This window comes from Littorina saxatilis, linkage group LG5 (genome assembly GCF_037325665.1).
Source record: "Littorina saxatilis isolate snail1 linkage group LG5, US_GU_Lsax_2.0, whole genome shotgun sequence".
Lineage (NCBI taxonomy): Eukaryota > Metazoa > Mollusca > Gastropoda > Littorinimorpha > Littorinidae > Littorina > Littorina saxatilis.
Genome location: NC_090249.1, coordinates 4511877 through 4535412, shown reverse-complemented (window position 1 = coordinate 4535412; position 23536 = coordinate 4511877). Strand labels below are relative to the sequence as shown.

Below are 23536 nucleotides of genomic sequence, written 5' to 3'. Positions count from 1 at the left end.
GGGCGAGGGAGTGGGGTAGGCTGGGGCGAGGGAGTGGGGTAGGCTGGGGCGAGGGAGTGGGGTAGGCTGGGGCGAGGGAGTGGGGTAGGCTGGGGCGAGGGAGTGGGGTAGGCTGGGGCGAGGGAGTGGGGTAGGCTGGGGCGAGGGAGTGGGGTAGGCTGGGGCGAGGGAGTGGGGTAGGCTGGGGCGAGGGAGTGGGGTAGGCTGGGGCGAGGGAGTGGGGTAGGCTGGGGCGAGGGAGTGGGGTAGGCTGGGGCGAGGGAGTGGGGTAGGCTGGGGCGAGGGAGTGGGGTAGGCTGGGGCGAGGGAGTGGGGTAGGCTGGGGCGAGGGAGTGGGGTAGGCTGGGGCGAGGGAGTGGGGTAGGCTGGGGCGAGGGAGTGGGGTAGGCTGGGGCGAGGGAGTGGGGTAGGCTGGGGCGAGGGAGTGGGGTAGGCTGGGGCGAGGGAGTGGGGTAGGCTGGGCCGAGGGGATGAGCTGAACACAAGCAACTGAATCATTTTAAAACAGCATGTAGATTTCTGCCAATGTCACACCTTCCTGATCTTTGCTCACTGTGTGCATATGCATCGCAAAAAGGAGTAAGCGCAGACCGGCCAACCCTTGTCAAACGTCAAGTGCATTTATTTATTTATTTATTTATTTTTTTTAAAGTAGAAAATCATATTATTGTGTAACATTGCCTAAATTATTCGGACATCCACAACTAGGCTATTTCGCACAAGAATATATATATATACATTTAAAAAAAGAAGTTAATTTAGAGTAAAAGAAACATGTCCAAAAGAGAGTGTCTGCAGTGCCATTTTTCAGTGTGGATAATGATATGACAGGCAAGGAGTGAGAATTATAAATGAGTACCAGGACTTGGCGTAACAGCATAGCAATTTGTCTGAAAACATGGCACTTGGCAGCTCTGTAAGCGGGATGGGGTGGGGTGAGGGGATCGGTTTAGTAGAACACAAATGATCAGCAACATCAATGCAAAAGCAGAAGCAGCAAAATGAAGCAGACATGACTGAAAGAAGGAAAAAAGCCGCTGTCTCCATTTTCCCATTTCTAACCACCAACAGTAGAAGGAAAGATGACTACCATCATTGTACCGGTAACAGGTCATGTTTGTCAGTGCTTCCATTATTAGTTCATTCCAAAAGGCCCATAGATCACTAACCCAGATCATATCCAGGCCTCCAGACACAGAAACAAAGCACCTTGCAATACTGCAAACACTTCCTGTACATTCGGCTAGGACCAGATGCTTACATAAGGATTAACTTAGAATAAAAGTGTATAGTTCTATCAAACCAGCGATTTTGGGCTTCTGTCTACGCAAAGAGATATGTAAGTGTATCATGCAGCCGGGATGCAAACCACCAAGACATGTACATGTACTCACGAGTGACATACACGTATACTACACTTGGGATAAAGGTAACTACTATGTCTCAAAACAAAAACTTCAACAGCCCGCGGACAACCCTCCAAAATACACAGGAATATTTGTGACTATATGTATCATTGGTAACCTACTGATTCAGAGAGCCGCAAGTAATAAGCTTAAGTAATAAAAATCTATTGACTGATGAAGTGGGTGTGTGCTGACAGAAAGTGTAATGTTTTTTGCTGCACAGTATATATGTAGGTACAGAACACCAAATCCTTGTGCTTTGATGGTGCAAACCAGAAAACACACACAACATTCTCTATTCTCCTTTAAGATTTGTCTCCCCCCCCCCCCCTCCCCCCAGGACACACGGTCTGTGTGTGGGGGAACTCGACTATCCTAAACTGGTAGTCAGACAGTTACAGCATGGTTAGTGTTTCCGCAGCGCATGAACACACGGATGAAATGCCACACAATCACACACAAAATCAAGCCTCTTCGTGGTGCATGCAGGTCTGCAGTTAGATCAACAAGCCTGGTGTCACACACTGTACCAACAACACTTTCAGCCAGTGTTTTCAAAGCTGATGTTTTACAACTTCCATTACCTCCCTTTACTGGCGTAAAGTTCTGATCACTGACAATCACAGAAAGAATTGTAAAAAAAAAAATGTAAAAAAATTCTAGGTTGCATGCCAGTAACTTGCTAATAAACTCCAAGGTTTTCTGGTCACTAGCTGTGTACACCACACCCATGAAGGACCTATATGTTTTATCCTTGTATCAGCGCTTACATCACTGCTAAATGCTGTAATGATCTTGAATTTGCGAAGCTAAGAGTGCCTTTACAGGCTTGACTCAGTGATAACATTGATCAAGTGTCACACGCACATTGATTCTAGCACAATTGTGTCCTGAACTCTCCATCCAACAGTGAAACCTGCTTTGCAACATCAACAGACAGCCACAGTACAACGGCTTTCACTTACAACATTTGGCAATTGCTTTTGTATACCAAAGCATGTGCAAACTTTTACACATGTCATTGTCAAAGGCATTTAAGACCCGGGTTTCACTGTACATGTACAAACCATGTACAAAAACAAATATGAAGGTTAAAAAGTGAATTTCAAAAATACAATGTCCCTCCCCCCAATATGCAATCATATTAAAATCTCTTTATTTTAATACAAGAAACAAATTAGACATTCTCAATCTCTATTTTGATGCAAGAAACAAATCAGAAATTCTCAATCAAGTTGTGCAGTAAAATATCAACCAGAAGTATTTCCAACAACTGAATGTATTTGTCTAAAGACCACATCAAATTGTTTTCCTTTTATTGCCTTCTCTTCCTAATTTCTTTGTACCTCTCCTTGTACCAACAGAGACTAGGCCAAAAAAAAAAATAGGTCTGCTTACAGTAACATAGGCCAAAAAAATAGGGTCGGTAGGTCGGGATTGTTTTTTCTTTTTTTTTTTCTTCCAAAAAACCATATTTTTACGTTATTTTGCACAAAAAAACCAAAAGATTTTTTTTTCCTTTTTTTTTCCCCCAAATGCCAAAAAAAAGTCTAGGGTCGCGCGAAAAAAATAGGGTCGGTCGGGTTACCGTAAACAGACCTATTTTTTTTTGTTGCCCTATACATGCCCTGTCTGGCTTTTGTCCAAACAAAAATAATGCAAAAGTTGGCATAGATATAACAACCAAAAATCAAGAACATACGAGAATTGCAGAAGACACATGAAAACATTTCGTCTTTTAACCTATGTCTTGATTTACTTCACCTTGCTCAAGGGACTGCGGTTTACTACCTTCACTGAATTTGACAAATTATTTTAAATAGTAACATATGACTTAAATCAAACCCAACAATGGTAACTGAATACAAAAGAGAAAGACGAGAACAAATGGGACACATTCAATTATTTCCTCTTTGATGGACATTACTTTTGCCTTTAGCCACCTTGAGTTCAAACAATGCCTACTCAGAGAAGTTCTTTTATTCATCTCATAATTATTTGCATGTCTGTTCACTGCAAAGACCACAGGTCAACATGCAGTTTTCATAATGTTTCATTATGTTTCAAATCAATCATTCCATAAACTAACCTTTTTGGTTTATTTTTTTAATTTTTAGATAGTCAACTAACTTCTTGACTTGAAGGCCTTAAAATTGAAATCCTTAGCTTTACTGGACCCGATAACAAATACTTCTCAAAAAAAGTTTCTTTGGCTAATGTGATTCGTTTCCTTTACTAACAGGCTGCAGATTTTCAAAACATGTTTCCCTGTTACCAATCTCTGAGTTTCCTGACAAAAAAACAAAACCAAAATCCTGTAGATGTTGAGGAACATCATTGCCAATCTTTTTCTCAAACAAAAATAAACAATAACTGTTTAAATTAAAAATAGAAAAAAATAAATTTGAAGACAAGAAAATTCACACAAAAACTCAAAAATAAAATGAATAATAAAAATTAAAAAATCGGTCCAAAAACAACTAAAATAGCATGTTGTGGCCTACTCACCACATCCGTCCTGCTGAAAGAGTCATCGCCGACATAAGAGTTGTGTTTGGGGGGGACGGGAGGGGGGACCTTGCCGGGACGTCCGAAGGTGCTGGTGGCGGCAGGGGAGAAGAATGGCATGGTGTGGTCAATGCCGTCCTCGCCGGACGTCAGGGAATCCTTGGTCTCCTGCATGCACAATATACACACCGTCCACATGCTGCCGCGCAAACTTCATGCTAGCAATACAACTATGTGTCACAGCGCACAAGAAAACCCCGTATATTGAAATTCTTAAAAAAAAAAAAAAAATTTTTTTACAAAAGGAGGTTTGATGTCAATTACACAAGAAAAGAAACCCTGCGAAAGACAGATTTATTCCGTTTTGGTTTGGTCATTTTCATGTGTTTTTTTTTTTAATGCAAAGGAGTCCAGTTTGTTTGTTTGTTTGTTTGCTTAACGCCCAGCCGACCACGAAGGGCCATATCAGGGCGGTGCTGCTTTGACATATAACGTGCGCCACACACAAGACAGAAGTCGCAGCACAGGCTTCATGTCTCACCCAGTCACATTATTCTGACACCGGACCAACCAGTCCTAGCATGCACTAACCCCATAATGCCAGACGCCAGGCGGAGCAGCCACTAGATTGCCAATTTTAAAGTCTTAGGTATGACCCGGCCGGGGTTCGAACCCACGACCTCCCGATCACGGGGTGGACGCCTTACCACTAGGCCAACCGTGCCGGTAAAGGAGTCCAGTACCCACGTTTGTGTGAATTTGACTCAAAGGGTACGCTTTATAAGTACACTGACAGGCTCTTTTAAGACCTCCAAAATGTGAGAAAATGGGGCCGTAAAAACAGGTGGGAGTCGTACAATAGGGGTAAATTTACACAGGCTGTGAACAACAAGTCTGAGAAATAAGGGTCTTAAAAGGGAGGAAGTCTTAAATTGGGACCAGGGAGGTCTTTAGACATTAAAGGGAGGTTCCACTGTATTGCAATCATTTTTTTGGTTCAAAACGAGTTTTGACGTCAAGCACTGGAGCGAAGGATGTTGAACATGTGAAAGACACAATTTATTCTTTTTTGGTTTGATCATTTCCAGTTTTTGGTTTGATCATTTCCAGTTTTTGAATGCAAATGGAGAAAACCCAAATGGAGATTTTTGAGCTACTGAATGAAAAGGGTTCCTGCATCCAGGTTTTGGGAAATTCAACTCAAATGGTACAGAATTAACAGAAATTGGGCACAAGGATACAGGGTTTTACGGAAATTAAACTGTTCAATTTTGTCTTTTTCACAACAAAAATTAGGAATGGACATACGTTACACCCTGCAGAGTTCGAACAGCTGAAAAAAGCTGATGGTTTTCGCTATTTCAGCGCAACTTAAAAGTATGCTGTGTAACTTATACTGGGTTTTTCTGAGTGCTGCAACATATGCTGATATAATGTAAACAAGGCTTCTAGTTCTAAACCCACAAGTACTTTCTCTAGCATTCTGTATGTTCATGTCCCTCATGCTGTGTTCCTGACAGCTGGGTATACTTTCTCTAGCATTCTGTATTATCATGTCCCTCATGCTGTGTTCCAGACAGCTGGGTATACTTTCTCTAGCATTCTGTATGTTCATGTCCCTCATGCTGTGTTCCTGACAGCTGGGTATTGTACAATAAAAGACCTGCAAGCAGATTTTTCACCCACCCAAAAATGCTGAAGTTTGACCAGAAATGCCAGCTTTGTTGAAATAATAACCGTTTCTTCTCTATCAATTATGATGATGATTTGTATTAAAGATACACTCCTTCTCATGTAAACCATCATCTCTACCACCACAAATGTGTCCGGGCTGTTACATGGAGTACCAGCGGCCTTCCATTTGGACACATACTAAAAATCCAACAGCCTGGCTGCTTCCTGTGTAGAGTAGGAATTGTTTGCTGAATTTATTTGGCAAATTAACATTGGTGTCAGTTGTGAAATGAATTCAGAAAGAAATTGGCACTATGCACAGGCTTCTGTCCAAATGGAAGGCTGACACCCCAGGTAAAAGCCTTGGTGGATCTTTGGTGATTAAAAAGACGGTTGACACAGTGAGGAAGGTATATATCAGTTCACAATCAAATAGAGGATGCCATTCATTCGTACGCTGGCAAACACAAGAAGCATTTTATGGACATTTCGCAGTTTTCATTTCAAATCCTGCATCTTTTAGCAGACGATATGAGCGAGAGCATGCTGCAAGTAGAATCCAAGCCCCTAACCACTCCTCAAGCCAGTGACACACACTGACACTATATAGAGATATTCACTCCCTATAGTTTAAACAATGAAAGGGGCATAACTGAAGCAGAAGAAGCAAAAGCATCTATTCAAAACCTCCGCAATCCCAAATGCTCATACAGACTGTACAGTAGTAGTGGTATCCCCAGGTTGTACACTGATATCACCAGGTACATGTACCACCAACAAAAAAAGTATGATGAAACCCCCCCTTGTGGGGCCCCCCAAGTTAGACTCCCTTACTACCCAACTTTCTCGGATTTTCTGTTCATAACATCTGTCAACTTGCCTCCATTTCAGTCTCTCTCTCTTTTTTTATAGACCAGATTTTCTGATTTCTGTGGTCTTAAAAGGACTAGGGGAGAGAAGGGAGGTGTAAGCTGACGAGACGTAATTGCATGAAAAACTGAGAAAAAGACGGGGGGGGGATTAGGGGAAGCTGCAAGTTTACCAAATCACTACTTAAGATCCGCTGACTGACCTTCTTGGCTGGTACGATGGGTTCGAACCTCATCTTGTTGTCGATCCACTTCTCTTCACCGCCCACTCCAGCCATGGACATATCGCCCGCTCCGAGACCCATGCCCGGCACAGAGCCAGGTCCACCATAGCCAGGTCCACCATAGCCCTGAAGAGACAATCATACACTGTCAACATGGGACACACAAACGTCAAAGCATCCCAAGAACAGTGGAACACCGAAAGACCCCCCCTGAATTTAACACTTCCTCCAACACAAATTACTTTTTTTAGATTTACTGTTCATAACCCCTGTAAATTTACCTCCATTTTATGACTCCCTCTTTTTCATGACCTGATTTTCTCTGATTGTTCGAGGTCTCAAAAGGGGTGTATAACCAATCTTTGTCCCTGAATCACTTTTATACCTAATTTCAATGCATTTAAAATCCGCATCATTTATGGTAATATTAATACCACACAAATATGCACTTTAAGCCTGGATATATGTGTGATTTATTTCAATACCGAATCCTCTCTAGAATCTCTGTGTCTACTCACACAAGAAATAATGGCAGAAAGTCCATGAAATGTAACAAAACATGGACAAGCACAAAGCAGAAAAGCTACAGCAATGAAACAATCACTTGTGTCACTTCTGACACCCCTACCCCTAACCCCTCTTTCCTCTACTCTCTCCCCCTTTCTTCTCAGTCACCCAAATGCACTGTGTAATCTCTACCTCATAAAATAAAATTATTACAGATAAAACAAATTCTCAAAATGACACCATAAAAAGGCTACCAGCAAAATCAAATCAACACAAAGCTGAAACGAAAAAGAAGCACCCAATATTTTAATTAAAAGAAGAAAAAAAATTAGAAGCCTAGAACTAAGCAGCGTTCGTGGTGCAAAAAGCTCAATTGGCTTTCTACCTGCCAAGCGGAAAGAAACAAAAATTAACTTCATTAGTAATCGAATACACAAAATCACAACTACTCTAAGATGAAATGATGGCATGCTCGTGGTGGATGTTGAACAAATGCATAATGATTTCAGTACGTACAACATATCCAATAGAATACACAAAAAAATTTTCAATACTGTACATCAGTGATACATAAAGAATACACAACAACAACCTGCAATAAAACCAGATTTTGAACATCTAGCAAGAGTGAGTGGCACAGAAAAAGTGAGTATAAAATGATAGATGATGATACAACACAAACAAGAACCATGAATGTAGGTGTTAAAGTAAACATCAATGACAATGATGCTACACATTATTGAAACTATTATGGTTATATTAGAATGTAGGGTTTTCTTCTCTTCATCATTCAGTTCACCTGGGTAACACACACTATGACAAAATCAACTGGAAGCAATGCATGATACCGTCAGAATAAGCAATGCTTGTTTGTTACTCTGTGTGTGTGTGTGTGTGTGTGTGTGTGTGTGTGTGTGTGTGTGTGTGTGTGTGTGTGTGTGTGTGTGTGTGTGTGTGTGTGTGTGTGTGTGTGTCTGTGTGTGTTTGTGTGCATGTATGCCTGTATGTGTCAGTGTGTTAGCAAGACAGTTAGACTTAATAAGTTATATGAATTTCCTTGATCCTGCATCAAAAACTGAATGATCATAATTTTGAATACCTGAGACAAGAACAGAGAGATTTGGGTTAACATCTTGTCCTTGATGAACTGCATGTACAGAAAAAATTCTAAGTAAAGCGTAATTTGCAAGTCGTTTGGACGACTTCTCAGCAGTTACTGTACCCTCCCCAACCCCTTTCCTCACCAAGCACCTCCCTAAAACTCAAATCCCTCCCTCACCAAGCACCTCCCTAAAACTCAAATCCCTCTCTTGTTTTCAATTGCAATGTTTGCTTGCCCTACTTCCCATAAATACTGCCTAAATATTCTGGATTATAAATCTACGCTTTTCGTTGTTGTTGTTGTGTGTGAATCGGGTTTAACCTGGGAGAAAAAGACAATGGAACATTTGTCCCCCTCAACCAAATTCCGATGGGACATAGTCAAAGGCAAGAAGCGCCAAAGAGGCCTGTACGTGTTTTTCACCAATGATATAAAAGGGTGCAATATGGTGCCATCCAAAATTAGCTGCTATATCGTGTTATCCATGTGTGTGTGTGTGTGTGCGTGTGTGCGTGTGCATGTGTGTGTATGCGTGTGCGTGTGTGTGTGTGTGTGTGTAATCCGATGTAAAGTGTACATTTGGTGGCGTGGTGGTACATAATCTCAATGTGCCCTTTGACCCACTGAAGGGAATTGTGATGGGACATTTTCAGATTTAATACGCCAATGGCGCAGGGCGCACTGGTAAATGAAACCCTGGTGAATGGATCAAACCATGGAAAAGACAGGAGAAGAAAAGCTATCAAACAGGTTGCCTCCACCCTCTTTCCTCTATCTCAGCTGGAGAACAAAATTCAGCAACAGAATAGGCCAAAAAGAAAAATATGTCTGTTACCCGACCGACCCTATTTTTAAGCGCCGACCCAAAAGTTTTTTTTCGCTTTTCGCACACAAAAAATAAAATAAATAAATAAAATATGAAGTCAAGTATACTTTATTTAGTTTCAATATATCTAGGTCAAAAACATGTGCTAAATAATTGTAAGTAAACTAAGGAAGCGTTTAAAAAATTAAAAAACAAAAACACCTAAAAAGACGTTAACAAAACATAAGAAAAAGGTAAAAAAAAAAAACAACAACGACCGACCGACCCTATTTTTTCCCGCGATGTTACCGAAAACTGACATCAGAGTAACATTTTTCTTTTTGGCCATATCAGAAGGCAAAGTCCACCATGATCAAACAAAACCGTGCAGGTGAAGAAGGAAGACGGGGGGTGGGGCTGCATCACCCCAACAGAAAACAACAAGGCGCACAGGCATGCGGCAAAGAAAAGAGAACTCATACCGGCGCTGACTGAGTATTTGGGGCATTAGAGGCCAATGCTTTGCCAGCTGCGTCAATGCCTTCCTCTGACGATGCCGACGATTTGCGAGCGTCCTGAGAGACAGCCATGCCGAGAGTAAGAGGAAAATGTCTTCATGGAATTTGGCATACAAAACTCAGTTGGAGAACTAAACCTCAAACAATACGGTTCACATTGCACTCTTCTATCAAACTGAAGCTCAGTTCATATTTCTCAAAACTGTAGATACGTATGAACATAGGAACAAACGATAAAGAAAACCATCATGGAAATAACACTCAAGACTTCAAACTATCATCATAACAGTATAACCATAACCATGCTCTCTTTGAAAAGTAGCAAGCAACTTTGCATCAATTGTATTACATGCACCTCAGTCTCATTATGAGTTAATGAATCATCCATGACGCAATCACAACCATTTGCAAAACCATCTCTGGAAGATTTGCATGCACAACTTCGAGCCTAAGTTTAACAGTTTTATCAATTGCCATTATCATGCCAGAATAATGTTAGACTTCTAAACGATTATACGCCATGCTATCTAATATAGAAAACACAACAGACATTCCCTGAGTTCCAAGCAGCACAGTAAAAAAAATAAAGACTTTTTCACAACCACATATAAAATTCAAACCAGAAAAAGAGAGAAATCAGCACAGAAAGGTTGACACCATAAGCTACCTAGAACACAACAAGAACTCATGCTGGAAAGAGCCGTAACCACAAAATCAAAACAACAACTAAACGGATTCAAAGCTTTCTGGGAACTACACACGTTCTAACAAAGCCTGTCCAAGTGTGGTAAATGTCTGCAGTAAGTTTATTGAAAAGAAGTGGAAAGTTGATGCAAACGTAAGAATACACCAAATCAGGTATAAAACAACCATAGCTTCAAGTAGAAATCTAGGCACAAGCATTGCAGACACAAGATTACGTTCCACATGAAGTGAACTAGCAAAAGACCGACAACAGGGATGTTGCTACAAATTCATACCTATAGGACAAATGTCTTAGCTCTTCAGCATCAATAGGACATTTGACCGCTTTCAGAAATTTCAATAGGACGCAGGGATGTTGCTACAAATCCATACCTATAGGACAAATGTCCTGAGTTCTTCAGCATCAATAGGACATTTGACCGCTTTCAGAAAGTCTAATAGGACATTATGAATTTGCGCCAAACAGCTTATAACACATTCCATGGAATTGTTCCAAAGTCATGTGCCCACACACACACGCACACACACACACACACACACACATACACACACACACACACACCCACGCGCGCGCGCTGTAGAACACACACATAATATAGTAAAACATCAACACAGTGTGTGTATAATGTTGTATTTGTTTAGTTTCAAAGAAACCACAACAAAGAAACCAACATGAACAACTTCAGAGCTCTTACTTTGATTACAAACTGCATGATTTGGATAAAAGTTGAAAAACAAAATGATCGGTTTGATCTAATAGTAATGCTGATCTTTTGCAGGCTTTAGGGGTTTTTTTCAGCGGCATAATTCAGTGCTTCGTCTCGTATCGAAAACAAAAGCAGACGACAAATTTAGTCAGTTGGAGTTGTCTCCCGTACTCCTGCAGCATGCACTGATCTAAAAATAATCCACTATAATAGACGGTTATACCCAAACGGCGCATACCGCAAACGGTTCGGGAATTCCCGACAAAAGAAAAGACCCGCACTGGCAACTCCAGTGTCAGCTGAACACGAGAGCGTTCGGTCTTTTAGAAGATTTGTATCTTGAAATGAAAATTAACGAATATCGCGCTGTCCGAAGGAATGGAGTACATATCGGACAATGACCACGCTCAGGCTAAAACGATAGGACATCTGACCGACATGCGGCAATGTGAATCGGACATTTGGGGATTTTCATCGATAAATGTCCGATGTCCGACGCCTAACGACATCCCTGCAACAAAAACACTTAAAATGATGCATGAATACCCGTCCCTCCTCTCACACTTCAGTTTCCGAACATTCCGTAGTTATCAATAACATTGTGAATACAAGTGTACCACTCAAACTTTCAACAATTACTTAAATTTTGTAAAAAGAGAGGTATCAAACAAAAACACTGTGGTTCATCCAAAAAGACTTGAAAAATATGGCACAGCATGTTTTCAACAAACTTCACCACAAGGAAACTAGGAAAGCTACGCCAAGCGAAATTTCTTTTCCCTCTCGTCTCAAACGGAGCCCATAACCGCCAGGGTGCAGCCAAGCAGGAGATGTGCTGTAAAGTTCAAGCTACTCATCGACTGAAGTAAACTTTGCGAAAAAGCAAACTCCCAAGTCACCGAAAATAAGAGGATTTCCCATCATCCACTGCAGCCATTAAATTCAGAGACGTCAAGCGATCGTTAAAACCTTCAACACATCATGCTGGAACACCGATAGGAATCATTCTGTTAGCGGCTAGCGCTACACACCACACTTCAACACCAGACAACAACATCTAGTCCATTTAAACGCCAATCCAAAATCACAGTAGCACCGATCTTCAGTCTACGACACGCTATGTGACAAAGGCTGCATGCTGAAAAAAGCCGTTGTCAAACCTTCTTGCTAGGCGACTGGCCGGGACAGAGACTAGCGATAAGGGAAGCACGCTTGCTCTTGTCTTTGTGGGGCTGAAACCGGTGGGAGATACAAGTTATCAACACATTCTGTCAACATGCAGCTTACAAACATACCAAAGTACTATCAGAGAATGTTCTCTAGCATGAAACAATCAGAAAGTGATTTGAGATGCAGAACACAAGTGACAACCCTCCATTCCTGGCACAAAGTCTGCCCGTTTCTAGCATTATTTTAAAACCATGCACTGCTTCTGTTCATTAATTGCAAACCACCATACCCCCCCCCCCCCCCCCCCCCCCCCCAGATCTTCTTGTGACGTTCCTTTCAGAAAATGTGGCGTAGTCGAATTACAGTTTCACACCTCAGAGCTGTGCTACTATGGGCAAGAATGTGAAATCAAATTTTGGTTCCTTTCAAATTAAATCAAAGACCTAGCAGAGAAACAGCTGTGCATTAGAAGCTGAAAAGTTACATGCATTTTCATGTACAAGTGCTAAGCTGAATATAATGTGAGATAAATTTCAAGAGAATTGTCCTCCGCCAAGAGAACTTGCGCTACTGTATGAACATGAGGGTGTGAGATTAGCTTTGTGGCTAACTCCGCCAGATCGGAAGAAAATGGCATTGCAAGAGTGATTTTTTTTTAAAAATCTGTATGCTGTGAGCTGTGAGCTGTGTGCTAGTGAGACACAGTGCATTAAGTATGGATAAAAGCAACAGTGACGCAGTGTAGCATGAGATTGTAAACTTGCACAGCTAGCCTATGTAATTGAATAATGTATGCATGTATATGTGCTGGTGTGATGTAGAAGACTCCTGGCACTGTGACAACTGACAAAGAAGGGTGATACACGATAGTGTGATGCATGGTGTGTGATATACAATGGTGTATGATATACAATATGTATGTGTAACATGACAGACTGCAGTGTGGGGTAGCACCTTCTTCTCCTTGCCGGCAGCATCAGGAGCGTCAGAGTGGCCTCCTGCCCCACCACCCTGATGATCCTGACAAAACAACCAAACAGTTCCATTCAGTGTGTTTCCTGTGACTCTTTCACTCCCTGTGCCATTGGTGTTAAACATGTTTGACCACAACATGTTAAACACATTTGGCACCAATGTGTAACCTTTTTTTTTATCTTGACAAAACAATCAAGGCCCATTCAGTGTGTTTCCTGTGACTCTTTCACTCCCTGTGCCATTGGTGTTAATCATGTTTGGCACCAATATGTATGCTTTTTTTTTATCCTGACAAAACAACCAAACCGTTCCATTCAATGTTTCCTGTCATAGTTTCACTCCCTGTGCCATTGGCGTTAAACACGCTTGAAACCAATATCTTAAACATGTGTGGCACCTATATGTATGCTTTTTTTATCCTGACAAAACAACCAAGGCCCATTGAATGTGTTTCCAATGACACTTTTATCCTCTGTGCCACAGGTGTTAAACATAAGATAAACATGTGTGGCACGAACATGTACAATGTAACCTTTTTCCCCCATGTGTGGCACGAACATGTACAATGTAACCTTTTTCCCCCATGTGTGGCACGAACATGTACAATGTAACCTTTTTTCCCCATGTGTGGCACGAACATGTACAATGTGAGTGGAGTGGAGATACAAACTGAAGATATCGGCGAGTGCAGGGAGGGATTGCATCAAATTTTGATGGCCTAAATAAAGTTCAACATTTCTATGCACATTTTCTACATTGTTATTTTATGTGGTTTTTTTACACATGCTAAGTGTGCGCATCTATACAATTAAAATGGTATACATCTCCTGCGAACATGTGCCCAGTACTTGCAGATAACAGAAAGTGCAGTTTGGACGTACAGTGCATGAACTACATCTATCAGGAAGAGTACTCAGAAAGCACATAAGGCTTTGCTGCTTTTCAACTTCCCAGAGAGAGAGGACAAGCTTCAGAACTCAAACCAATGCAGCTGCTGCAAGAGGAAAAGAACATTCACCAAAGAAAACAGAACAGTAAACTGACACTGTCAATAACTGTACAAAGCACTATTGACAATAGCTACTATCTGATGATCTGAGCTTTGCTTTGTCATGTCTGTTCTGTTCAAGTGCAAGCAGTTTCAGGCATGAAAACTGAAAAAAAAAAAAATACTGAAAAAAAAATTCGAAGGCGCGTAGCGCCAAGTTTTGCAGGCGCGTAGCGCCAAGTTTCGCAGGCGCGAAGCGCCAAGACTTCTAGGGGGGTCCGGGGGCATGCTCCCCCGGAAATTTGTTTTTTCAAGGGTGCAATTTGGTGCAATCTGGGGCTATCTGAGCCTTAAAATTGGATTCAAACATGGCCCCAAAACTATTTTACTATAACTGTGACTAGGAAAAAAAAAAAAAAAAAAAAAAAAAAAAAAAAAAAATTTTTAAAAAATTAAAAAAAAAGGAAAAATACGGAAATTAAAAAAAAATACGGTTTACTTTTTTCAAAAATACGGAAAATACGGAAAATACGGAGAATTTTCATGCCTGAGTTTGTTTTAGAGCGACCTATGCTGCAAAGGTGAAAAGCCAGCTAACGCACAGTGCACATCAATACAGCAGCCAGTCTGTGACAAGAATGGCTTATCAATAATAGCACAAGAACACAAACCACATACTACAGCTGATGACAGCTGTACGGCTTTCACTTCTAAAATGATGCTAGTTAAGATCTGCTATAAACATAGGACTCCATACATATATTAAAAAGATATGTATATCATATTAACAAATTATTTTCATGCTTTTTGATATGTGATGTCAAAGTCAATACAGTGGTGACAAACGTGGTGAAAAAAGTGGTAGGTTTTTCCTTTTTCCTATTGTGAAACGAAGAGCATCTGGAAGAGACTTTATGAATTCCAACCACCACATGCACAGAAAAGACATACAATTAGCCAGAAAGTGGCTGCACCAACCTTCTGAAAAACGAGAAGAAAAAAAATATATCTCTACTTTAAAACAAAACTGTCGATTCCCCTTAGCCACACATTTGAAGAAAACACCCAGATGTCTAGCAACAAAAAATGACACAGCACAAAATGTAACAGGGACCAGAATGAAAATAAAATGAACCCTTTCCACTCCCAGCTCTGAAAGAGACCAGAACACAAATCACCAGAGCAAACAGTGAGCAAAACCTTGACAGAGAGTGACCAACATGGGCTGTCGGTGTCAATTTGTCTTGCTTTTTCAGCCAACATGAAAATTGTAAATCAGTTTTCTTTTTGAATGTGCACTACCTTTTCCTTCCAACTTCAGTTTTCAAGATTGTTACAGGTTTGTAATGCTAAGAAACATGTAAAACCTCCAGGCAAAGTCAGTCTCTACAGGGTTAACAGTTACCCTACTTTGTTAAATGTATGGAAATCAAGACACAAAAAGCTTTGCAACACTATCAAAAGCTGAGTAACAGTAGTAATTAGCCTATTTACAATTCACGCATATTATATATGTTTGTGTTTCTGGTAAGAAATTCTTGATGTCAACAAGTTGAGTAACACTGACAAGAGTTTGAAAGTGCAATAACACTTGCTCAATGGACTCAGCAAGGTAGCTATCTGGCACAGAGGGTGAAAACTGCAGAGCGTGTTGGGTCAAGCACTGGACAAGGCAAATACAGCTCACTTGCGGTGCACAAGCTATCTGTTGCTAGATCTATGCTCGTTCCGTTTTATAACTTGTCAATGCTAGAAATGTCTGCAGATTTTTTCAATAAACCCCCCAAAATAGGTTTACATCTGCAAGTTTAAAAACGTTTCGCGGGTGAAGGTTGTGCCAGTTAAACTAAACAGGAAAGATAAGCCAGGGTTAGACCTTTGTACTAAATACAGAGGTTTTATGCTGACAGTAAACACTCAGTAACCTCAGAAGATGTTCTCATGCAAGTTAGATTAACAGCCCTAGTTCTACAAATTCAAAGGGAAGAAAAGCGAAGTCAATGAGCTTGACACAGAATGCGCAAGGAACTATAGGTGCACTTTGGAATCCCACGGCCTGAAGCGGACTATAAAACAACAGTAAAGAAGGAAGAAGGGCGAGTAACTCTACATCAGCAAGCAGAAGGGGAGGCAACAACAGGAGAAGGGGAGTAACCTGATCTCCGAGGCTTCCGTGTTCTGGGTGGGCGCCTGCCTCGTCTTCGTGCAGTTTGCTCTTGGAGTCCTTGGGTTTCTTGAACTTGCTGAACAGCCCCCCACCCTTCTTTTCCTTTTTGTCCTTCTTGTCTTTGCCGTCTTTGTCGTCGTCCTTCTCCGAGCCCTTGCGGCTTTTGTCCTTGTCATCGTCCTTATCGGATCCCTTGCGGCCTTTCTTGGAGCCTTTCTTTCCTTTCTTATCCTTCCCATCCTTATCCTTCCCGTCCTTATCATTTTCTGAGCCAGAGCCCACGCGGGCAAAGCCGGGTCCAAAGCGCGCGAGGTCTTCTTCGTACCCCTCATCACCTGGAGCCAATCGGCGTCCATCTTCTCCCTCTCTGCCAGGACTCCGCTCTCCGTCTTTTCCCCCTGCTCCGGGACCCCAGCGGTCCTTGCCTTCGCCTGGAGAGAGGCGTCCCTTGTCGTCGTATCCTGACCCCAAGCGCTCTCTGTCTCCGTCTTTTCCTGGTCCGTAGCGGTCCCTGTCTTCTCCGTCTCTCCCGGGCCCCCAACGGTCTTTGTCTCCGTCTTTTCCTGGTCCGTAGCGGTCTCCGTCTGGTCCATAGCGGTCTTTGTCTCCGTCTTTTCCTGGTCCGTAGCGGTCTCCGTCTCCACCTGGTCCATAGCGGTCTTTGTCTCCGTCTTTTCCTGGTCCGTAGCGGTCTTTGTCTCCGTCTGTTCCTGGTCTGTAGCGGTCTCCGTATCCACCTGGTCCATAGCGGTCCTTGTCGTCTCTGCCTCTACCAGGACCCCCGTGATCCAGGTCTCGCCCAGGCTCTGAGAACAAGTCTCTTCCTTCTCCGTCTTTCGTAGGGCTCCAGCCTTCTTTGTCGACGTCTCTGCCTGGAGCAAAGCGATCTCCGCCTTCTCCGACCCAGCCTCTTCCAGGGCTCCAGCGACCGCGCTCTGGGTCGTATCCGTCTTTCCCTGGGGCCCAGCGGTCTCTGTCCGCTCCGTCATACCCAGGACTCCTTGGGTCCCTATCTTTATTCTTATCCTACAAACAGTTCAAATCTTTGTTACAACTTTAATTTAATTTAATACTACTGCTCAAACTGTCACTTACAAACATTTGCAATACCTGCAGGATATCCAAACATGAAATTTTCTTTTTAGCAAGGGAAGTAGCCTGAAAATCACAACAGGATATTTTGCATAACGGTTTCTTTTTGTTGGCTGAATTATATAATTATGAATCTGTGAGATAAAGTGAGAAAACATTTCAACTGTGAAAGTGATGAGATGACCATGAAGATCATTGATGGATTATAGCAGGTGAATCTGGGATATGTATACATAAACATTAGAACAAAAATCACACTACTCCTGTAAGTTACTTTCTCTGAACAAATCTTTCTTCAACTAAAAAGAACAAAAATTAAACTACAACAAATCTTTCTTAAACTAAAGAAAACAAAAATCAAACTAAAAAGCTGAAGCAGGAAAGGACAAAGTTTGTTCATCTTCTTCTCACGTGAAAAAGGCACTAACAATCATAAACTGTTCCAATAAAAAAACCAAAATGTTACATATTTTCTATGACAAAAAAAGAACAACGAAAAGAAAAAAATTAGTGATGAAATCAACTAGAGTATACATGTGTACTTTACATAAAACTTTCCTTTTACAGTAAACTGTGCCTTTTATGATTACACATCTGTACAGAAAAGAGAGACATGAAATTGCAGTTGCGCCTAGTGAGAATCAAGAGAAAAACAAGGTTACAAAATGGGGGACCTTGTCATCTGGTGCGATGGAGCCCAACGGGGCAGTTGCCGAAAGACGCATGGGACCCTGTTCAAGTAAACATGCATCACTTATCATGCCGATAAATGTAGGGATATACAGTAATAACACCCTTGATATACTGTAATAACACTCTTGATATCTTAACAACATTCTCTGCCATCACACATACTACAGAGACCAGTGGATCATTTGCTTTAAATGAACACACAAAAACAGAAAAACAAATCACACCCCAGTTGTACACACACCCCTTTAAAAACACACACACAACTTTTAACTAAACACCCACAAACACATACATGCATGTAGACAGATTAACAAATTCAAAATATTACAATAATTCAATCACCTAATATTCCTTATTTTTCTTTTTGCAGCTCCTCTGGCTGACTCAGAGTCAGGTATATATTTGTTTCATAACATACATGCATTCACACACGGCCACACAATGCAGCAAAGTGCATCTTTTTCCGTCATCAGCACCTGCAAATGAGACGGAAAAAACGGAAATGCAAACAGTTGCCAAAAAACTCAAGCAGCCTTTTGACATTGACAAACCTGAAAACACAAAATAAAGAAACAGACCATGGAGACAATGTACCGATGATGGCACTTACCCCTTCTTGGTCGCCGTACGTGCCAGACGTCCTGCCTGGCAATCTTTCTGTGTTGTCACCGCCACCCTGCAACGGCCACAAACATGCTGGTATATGTACAGGAACATGCGCATTCATACACACACAAGCAAAAAACGAGACACAAGCAAGCGAGTCTCTCTGTTGGTCTTGTCAATGAACGCTGTCAAAAAGTTGCGTCCCTTTGCTTGTTGAACAGCCCTTATAATGTAAAGCAAGTGAGAACTGCTTTCAAGAGAGTTGAGAAACCGCTGTGTTTCTGGGAAGGAAATTCTGCGAAGGGAATCTGAAGTCACACAGCGGCTTCAAAACGCATAGGTCTCCAAGATAAACTTGACTATGTTGTCCGTTAGATAGATATCCCAACTTGCTGGAACTTGTTCTTGAAACAAACACAGGAAACCCATCGGGGAGTTATCTTAAAACCCGGACACGTGGACAGCAGTAATGGCTCTTTCATGCTTACGATTCCAACTATGCCTACGATACATAGCTATGTACAGCACAGAACTTCTGTATATATACAGCCCTTTCTCCCCCAGACAAATACAATATAAACGCTAGAGTTGGTTTCCTGCAATCCAAGATATGTGCACAAGCTTTTTGTCTGCAGACAAATAAAATATATCAACTGGTAGGTCTGACCAACCGCTCATTTCCTTTCCTGTATTCTCACATTAAAGCCAGTGAAATACAGTGGAATCTCAGTGTTTAGACCTGCAACCCTCTTCAAACTCTGCTTTGAACGATTTTTTAGCGCAGAAAAGTTATTAAAATTTAACTTCATTTCAAGACTTTCTCCGTCTTCAGGCGTAATTGTCTCCGATTTGTTTAGGTCTCAGAAAGGGAGGTTCCACTGTACCAGAAATGGACTACCCCTACCCTTGCGTTTCCAGCATGCACTCAGCTACCCCTGTGCATAGACCATTTATCCTGGACCGCCAACTAGCTCTCTCTCCGCTCTTTCTCTCTATTACGAGGTAGCGGCCTCTCGCATTTAGGAACCTACGCTTACAAGCCTTTCAGAAATCAGGGGGATGTCATATCCGGTGTCGATTGTAAACATGGACGAAGTTGACGAGGTAAGTTCTGAAAATGCTAAAATAAACTCAGCAAAAGTGCATATGGAACATGTTTCTTGATGAGTTTTGTTAAGTTTAGTTTGGAGTTTTGGAAAATCCAGTTCATTGTCACCTCCCATTGTCACAAATAACTGGAGCGTGCTTTTTTTTCACTGTCTTCGAATCGCTGGCCTTTCAAACCGGACGCGACGCGCCCCTGAAAGTCGAGAGTCGTAACCTCGAAGGGTCACGTGATGAGTTGGCGGTCCAGGCTATTTGGTCTATGCCCTGTGCTACAAGCATGCACTCACCATGTGATCTCTCCTGTCCTCGGCAGTGGGGTCCAGAACCTTGCCCTTGCCTTTCTTGGCCAACTTCTCGGCCTTCTTTCTCTCCTCCTCCTCCTTCTTCCTCCTCTTTTCTTCCTCCTTCTCGCGCTTCTTCCGCTCCTTCTCATCCTCCTTGGCTTTCTTCTGTAGCTCAGCTGGTGTCAGGCCCATGGTGTCATCGCCAGGCCTCCTGTTGGTCTCTGTGGCGTCCTGACAAATCACACGCATATACGCCACTGTTAGGAACAACTGTACAGAGGTACATGTAGCGTGAGGCCCCTCCACCTCCCATAAAGGCCGGTTAGTGTCTTCACTTTGTTTATTATTTTAACCGGATTATCTATCTATCCACTACACACGGGCACTACAGTAGCATCTAAAATGTCAGGATACTCTGGTTGAATTAATAGACTTCTTCTTCTTCTTCTGCGTTCGTGGGCTGAAACTCCCATGTACACTCGTGTTTTTTGCACGAGTGGAATTTTACGTGTATGACCGTTTTTTACCCCGCCATTTAGGCAGCCATACGCCGTTTTCGGAGGAAGCATGCTGGGTATTTTCGTGTTTCTATAACCCACCGAACTCTGACATGGATTACAGGATCTTTTTCGTGCGCACTTGGTCTTGTGCTTGCGTGTACACACGGGGGTGTTCGGACACCGAGGAGAGTCTGCACACAAAGTTGACTCTGAGAAATAAATCTCTCGCCGAACGTGGGGACGAACTCACGCTGACAGCGGCCAACTGGATACAAATCCAGCGCGCTATCGACTGAGCTACATCCCCGCCCCATAATTAATAGACAAAGGGACAACTTCAAGTGTCCTGTAATGGGGACACCCCCTGATAAAAGACATTTCAAGTTGTCCCTTTGTCTATTAATTCAACCAGAGTATCCTTCCAACGAAAGGCCACCTGTGATGTAGGGACACTGTTAACTTCCGTTTCAGGCCTCATGCTATAACTGTACAAGACAACTGGTTCAAAGCTTTAGTGCATTTACCATCAGCTACTTGTCATATCTTGCAGCACAATATTCAACACTTCCATTTTTTTTTAAATAATCATGACATTAACAGAGGTCACACCGACTTTTGAGTGATTTATGTCGCTTGACATGCAACAAGACCTATTTTGTGTCAGTGGTACGAAAAAATGTACGCAGCACCTAAAAATGTTTCAATTAGCAAGAACCCTGCATTTGTAAAAAGTGCAGATTGACAAGCAGGAAATTCCCAAAGATTGTAAGAAAGCAGCCGAGTTAACAGGCTTTGGTTTCCAACAGCTGCTGACAACCACATGGCCCCCAGATACTTACGTCTTCACCACGCTTGCGGTCTTGTCGATCTTTGCCGTCTGAACCCGGTTCCAATTCGTTGCCCGTTTCATTCTCCACGGGTTTCATGCCTGCCGGCAAGCCAATCTGCAACAACCAGATAAATGTTTGCACTCAAGCACAAATTTAACAGTTTGACATATTGATTTATATTTATTTAAATTGATCGATAGATTTTTCGGTTGATTGATTGATTAATTTATTTTATTTTGCATGATTTAAATATAAAATGAATAAGTTTTTATGTTATATTAAGAATGTAAAATAAGACACCTCTGTTTGTAAGCCCTAATATCTCAGAAGAAAAGGTGATTAAAACAAAAAAAGAGACAAAAAAAAGTTTGACAATGTATTCAAAATCAGACATTTGGTTTACTCTGCAACATATGCACTTCTGGCAGACTGACGAAGGTCTTTCACGTGCCACAGCGGTTGCATGGCTGTGGGACAAGGATTCCGTGTCTGGGTCATCACATAAACTTGATAGTGTCCGTCCACAACTGAATTCAAACCAGTTACCTGAGGATCACAGTCCAGTGCTATGCCAACAGCACCACAAAACCTGGTTATTTCATAGACAAACAGCCAGCAACGTACCTGAGGATCACAAGACCAGTGCTATGCCAACAGCACCACAAAACCTGGTTATTTCATAGACAAACAGCCAGCAACGTACCTGAGAAAGGGGAGTGGGCTGCCCCATGTGGTCCCTCTTGTCTCGGCCCTCACGACCTGACTCTGAAGGTCGTCGCTTCTCCACGTCTATGTCATCATTCCATCCTGGTCGATTAGACACTGAAAGAACAAACAAGAAAAACCTTATTTTCACATAACAAAAAAGCTTTGCCTGGTGGACCAATACCATACCTGTCAAATCTTAGGTTTTTCGCGTAATTCTTACGGAATTTTGATGTTTTTCAAGTCTTTCGGCGTATGCCAAAGATCTTACGGTTTTTACAAAACAATTTGGTCAAATAAAAAAAAGATCGCAAAGGTTCGTCCGAGAACAAAATAACAGCTAAAAAATCTCGCGGTAACTGATCCGGCGGAAGTAGATCTACAAGGCAACGCGCATGTGCACACCGTCAGCGCGATCTGACTGAGTACTGTGCGACAACGCTTGACCACACGCGACCTCAAATTAAAGCAGTTTCATGTACTATAGTTGTTGTTCCCGGTATCTTCAAGGTATTTTCTCACGTTGTACGAAGATTTAAGCCATAGAAATGAAACTAAGGGAGTTGTGATGCATTTTCGAAGAGCTAGCGATCGAAAGTGAAAGTAGCCGGATTCCTGTCACCTCCGATCATGTCGGACTTGTTTTTAGAACACGCGCGACCTCAAACTAAGGCATTTACATGTAATATGTTTTGTTGTTCTAGTATCTACACAGTATTTTCTCACGTTGTACCTAGTGTGAAGCCATATAAATAAAAATAAGGGCGTTATGATGCATTTTCGAAGAGGTAGAGAGCGAAAGCTGGCACCGGATGTCTGTCGCAACCGATCATATACGACTTGTTTTTAAAACATGCGCGGCCTCAAACTAAAGCATTTACATGTCATATTTTTGTTGATCTGGTATTTGTCCTTGATTGTTGAGACACACATGAGTTTCTGGCTTGTAACTTGTGTGTTTTACATGTTCTGTTTGGCTAAAATGTTCTCTTTTGTGGTGGGGGTTTCCATTCATGATTGAATCAGTGCTCAATGAATGAATGTTGTTAAAACACACTTGTCTTGTGCCTTTACTATCAAGTGGTGTTTTTGTGCATTCTGGTAAAAAAATGTGTGAGGGGTGTAAATCACTAAATGTGTGTCTGGTTGGAAGTGTACTGTCTTTTAACAATTTAGGTGATTCTTGGTACAATAAATTCACATTTAAATATGCTTTGCATTTCAAAATTACATAAAACAGTGCCGTTCAGTGTTGAGAAAAGTGTGTTTTTCATATGTGTGAAATAAGGCTGATTTCTTGTTTTTGTGTGTGTTATGTGAGCATGTATTTAGTTCTTGTGGTGATTAATCTAACGACTTCTGCAATTTTGCACGTTGTCTTATGCTTTTTGGTG

General features: G+C 41.8%; 1 protein-coding gene across 13 annotated transcripts in view; it reads right to left on the bottom strand.

The window, feature by feature from the left end:
- LOC138966118 (protein 4.1-like) overlaps window positions 1–23536 on the bottom strand; it is a 142959-nt gene that overhangs the window by 19165 nt on the left and 100258 nt on the right. For 8 of the 13 annotated variants that reach the window (XR_011455612.1, XM_070338214.1, XM_070338223.1 and 5 more), the window contains exons 12-22: window positions 22141–22259; window positions 21447–21551; window positions 20111–20338; window positions 18721–18786; window positions 18092–18148; window positions 16314–17351; window positions 13150–13215; window positions 12186–12257; window positions 9578–9670; window positions 6661–6807; window positions 3915–4082 (exon numbers count right to left, since the gene is read on the bottom strand). Coding sequence is in view for 12 of the 13 variants with exons in the window: in XM_070338214.1 (XP_070194315.1) it covers window positions 3915–4082; window positions 6661–6807; window positions 9578–9670; window positions 12186–12257; window positions 13150–13215; window positions 16314–17351; window positions 18092–18148; window positions 18721–18786; window positions 20111–20338; window positions 21447–21551; window positions 22141–22259 (2159 nt within the window). In the remaining variant the exon portion in view is untranslated. The remainder of the gene's footprint in view (window positions 1–3914; window positions 4083–6660; window positions 6808–9577; window positions 9671–12185; window positions 12258–13149; window positions 13216–16313; window positions 17352–18091; window positions 18149–18720; window positions 18787–20110; window positions 20339–21446; window positions 21552–22140; window positions 22260–23536) is intronic. The other 5 variants (XM_070338225.1, XM_070338226.1, XM_070338221.1 and 2 more) reach the window with 5 other exon arrangements.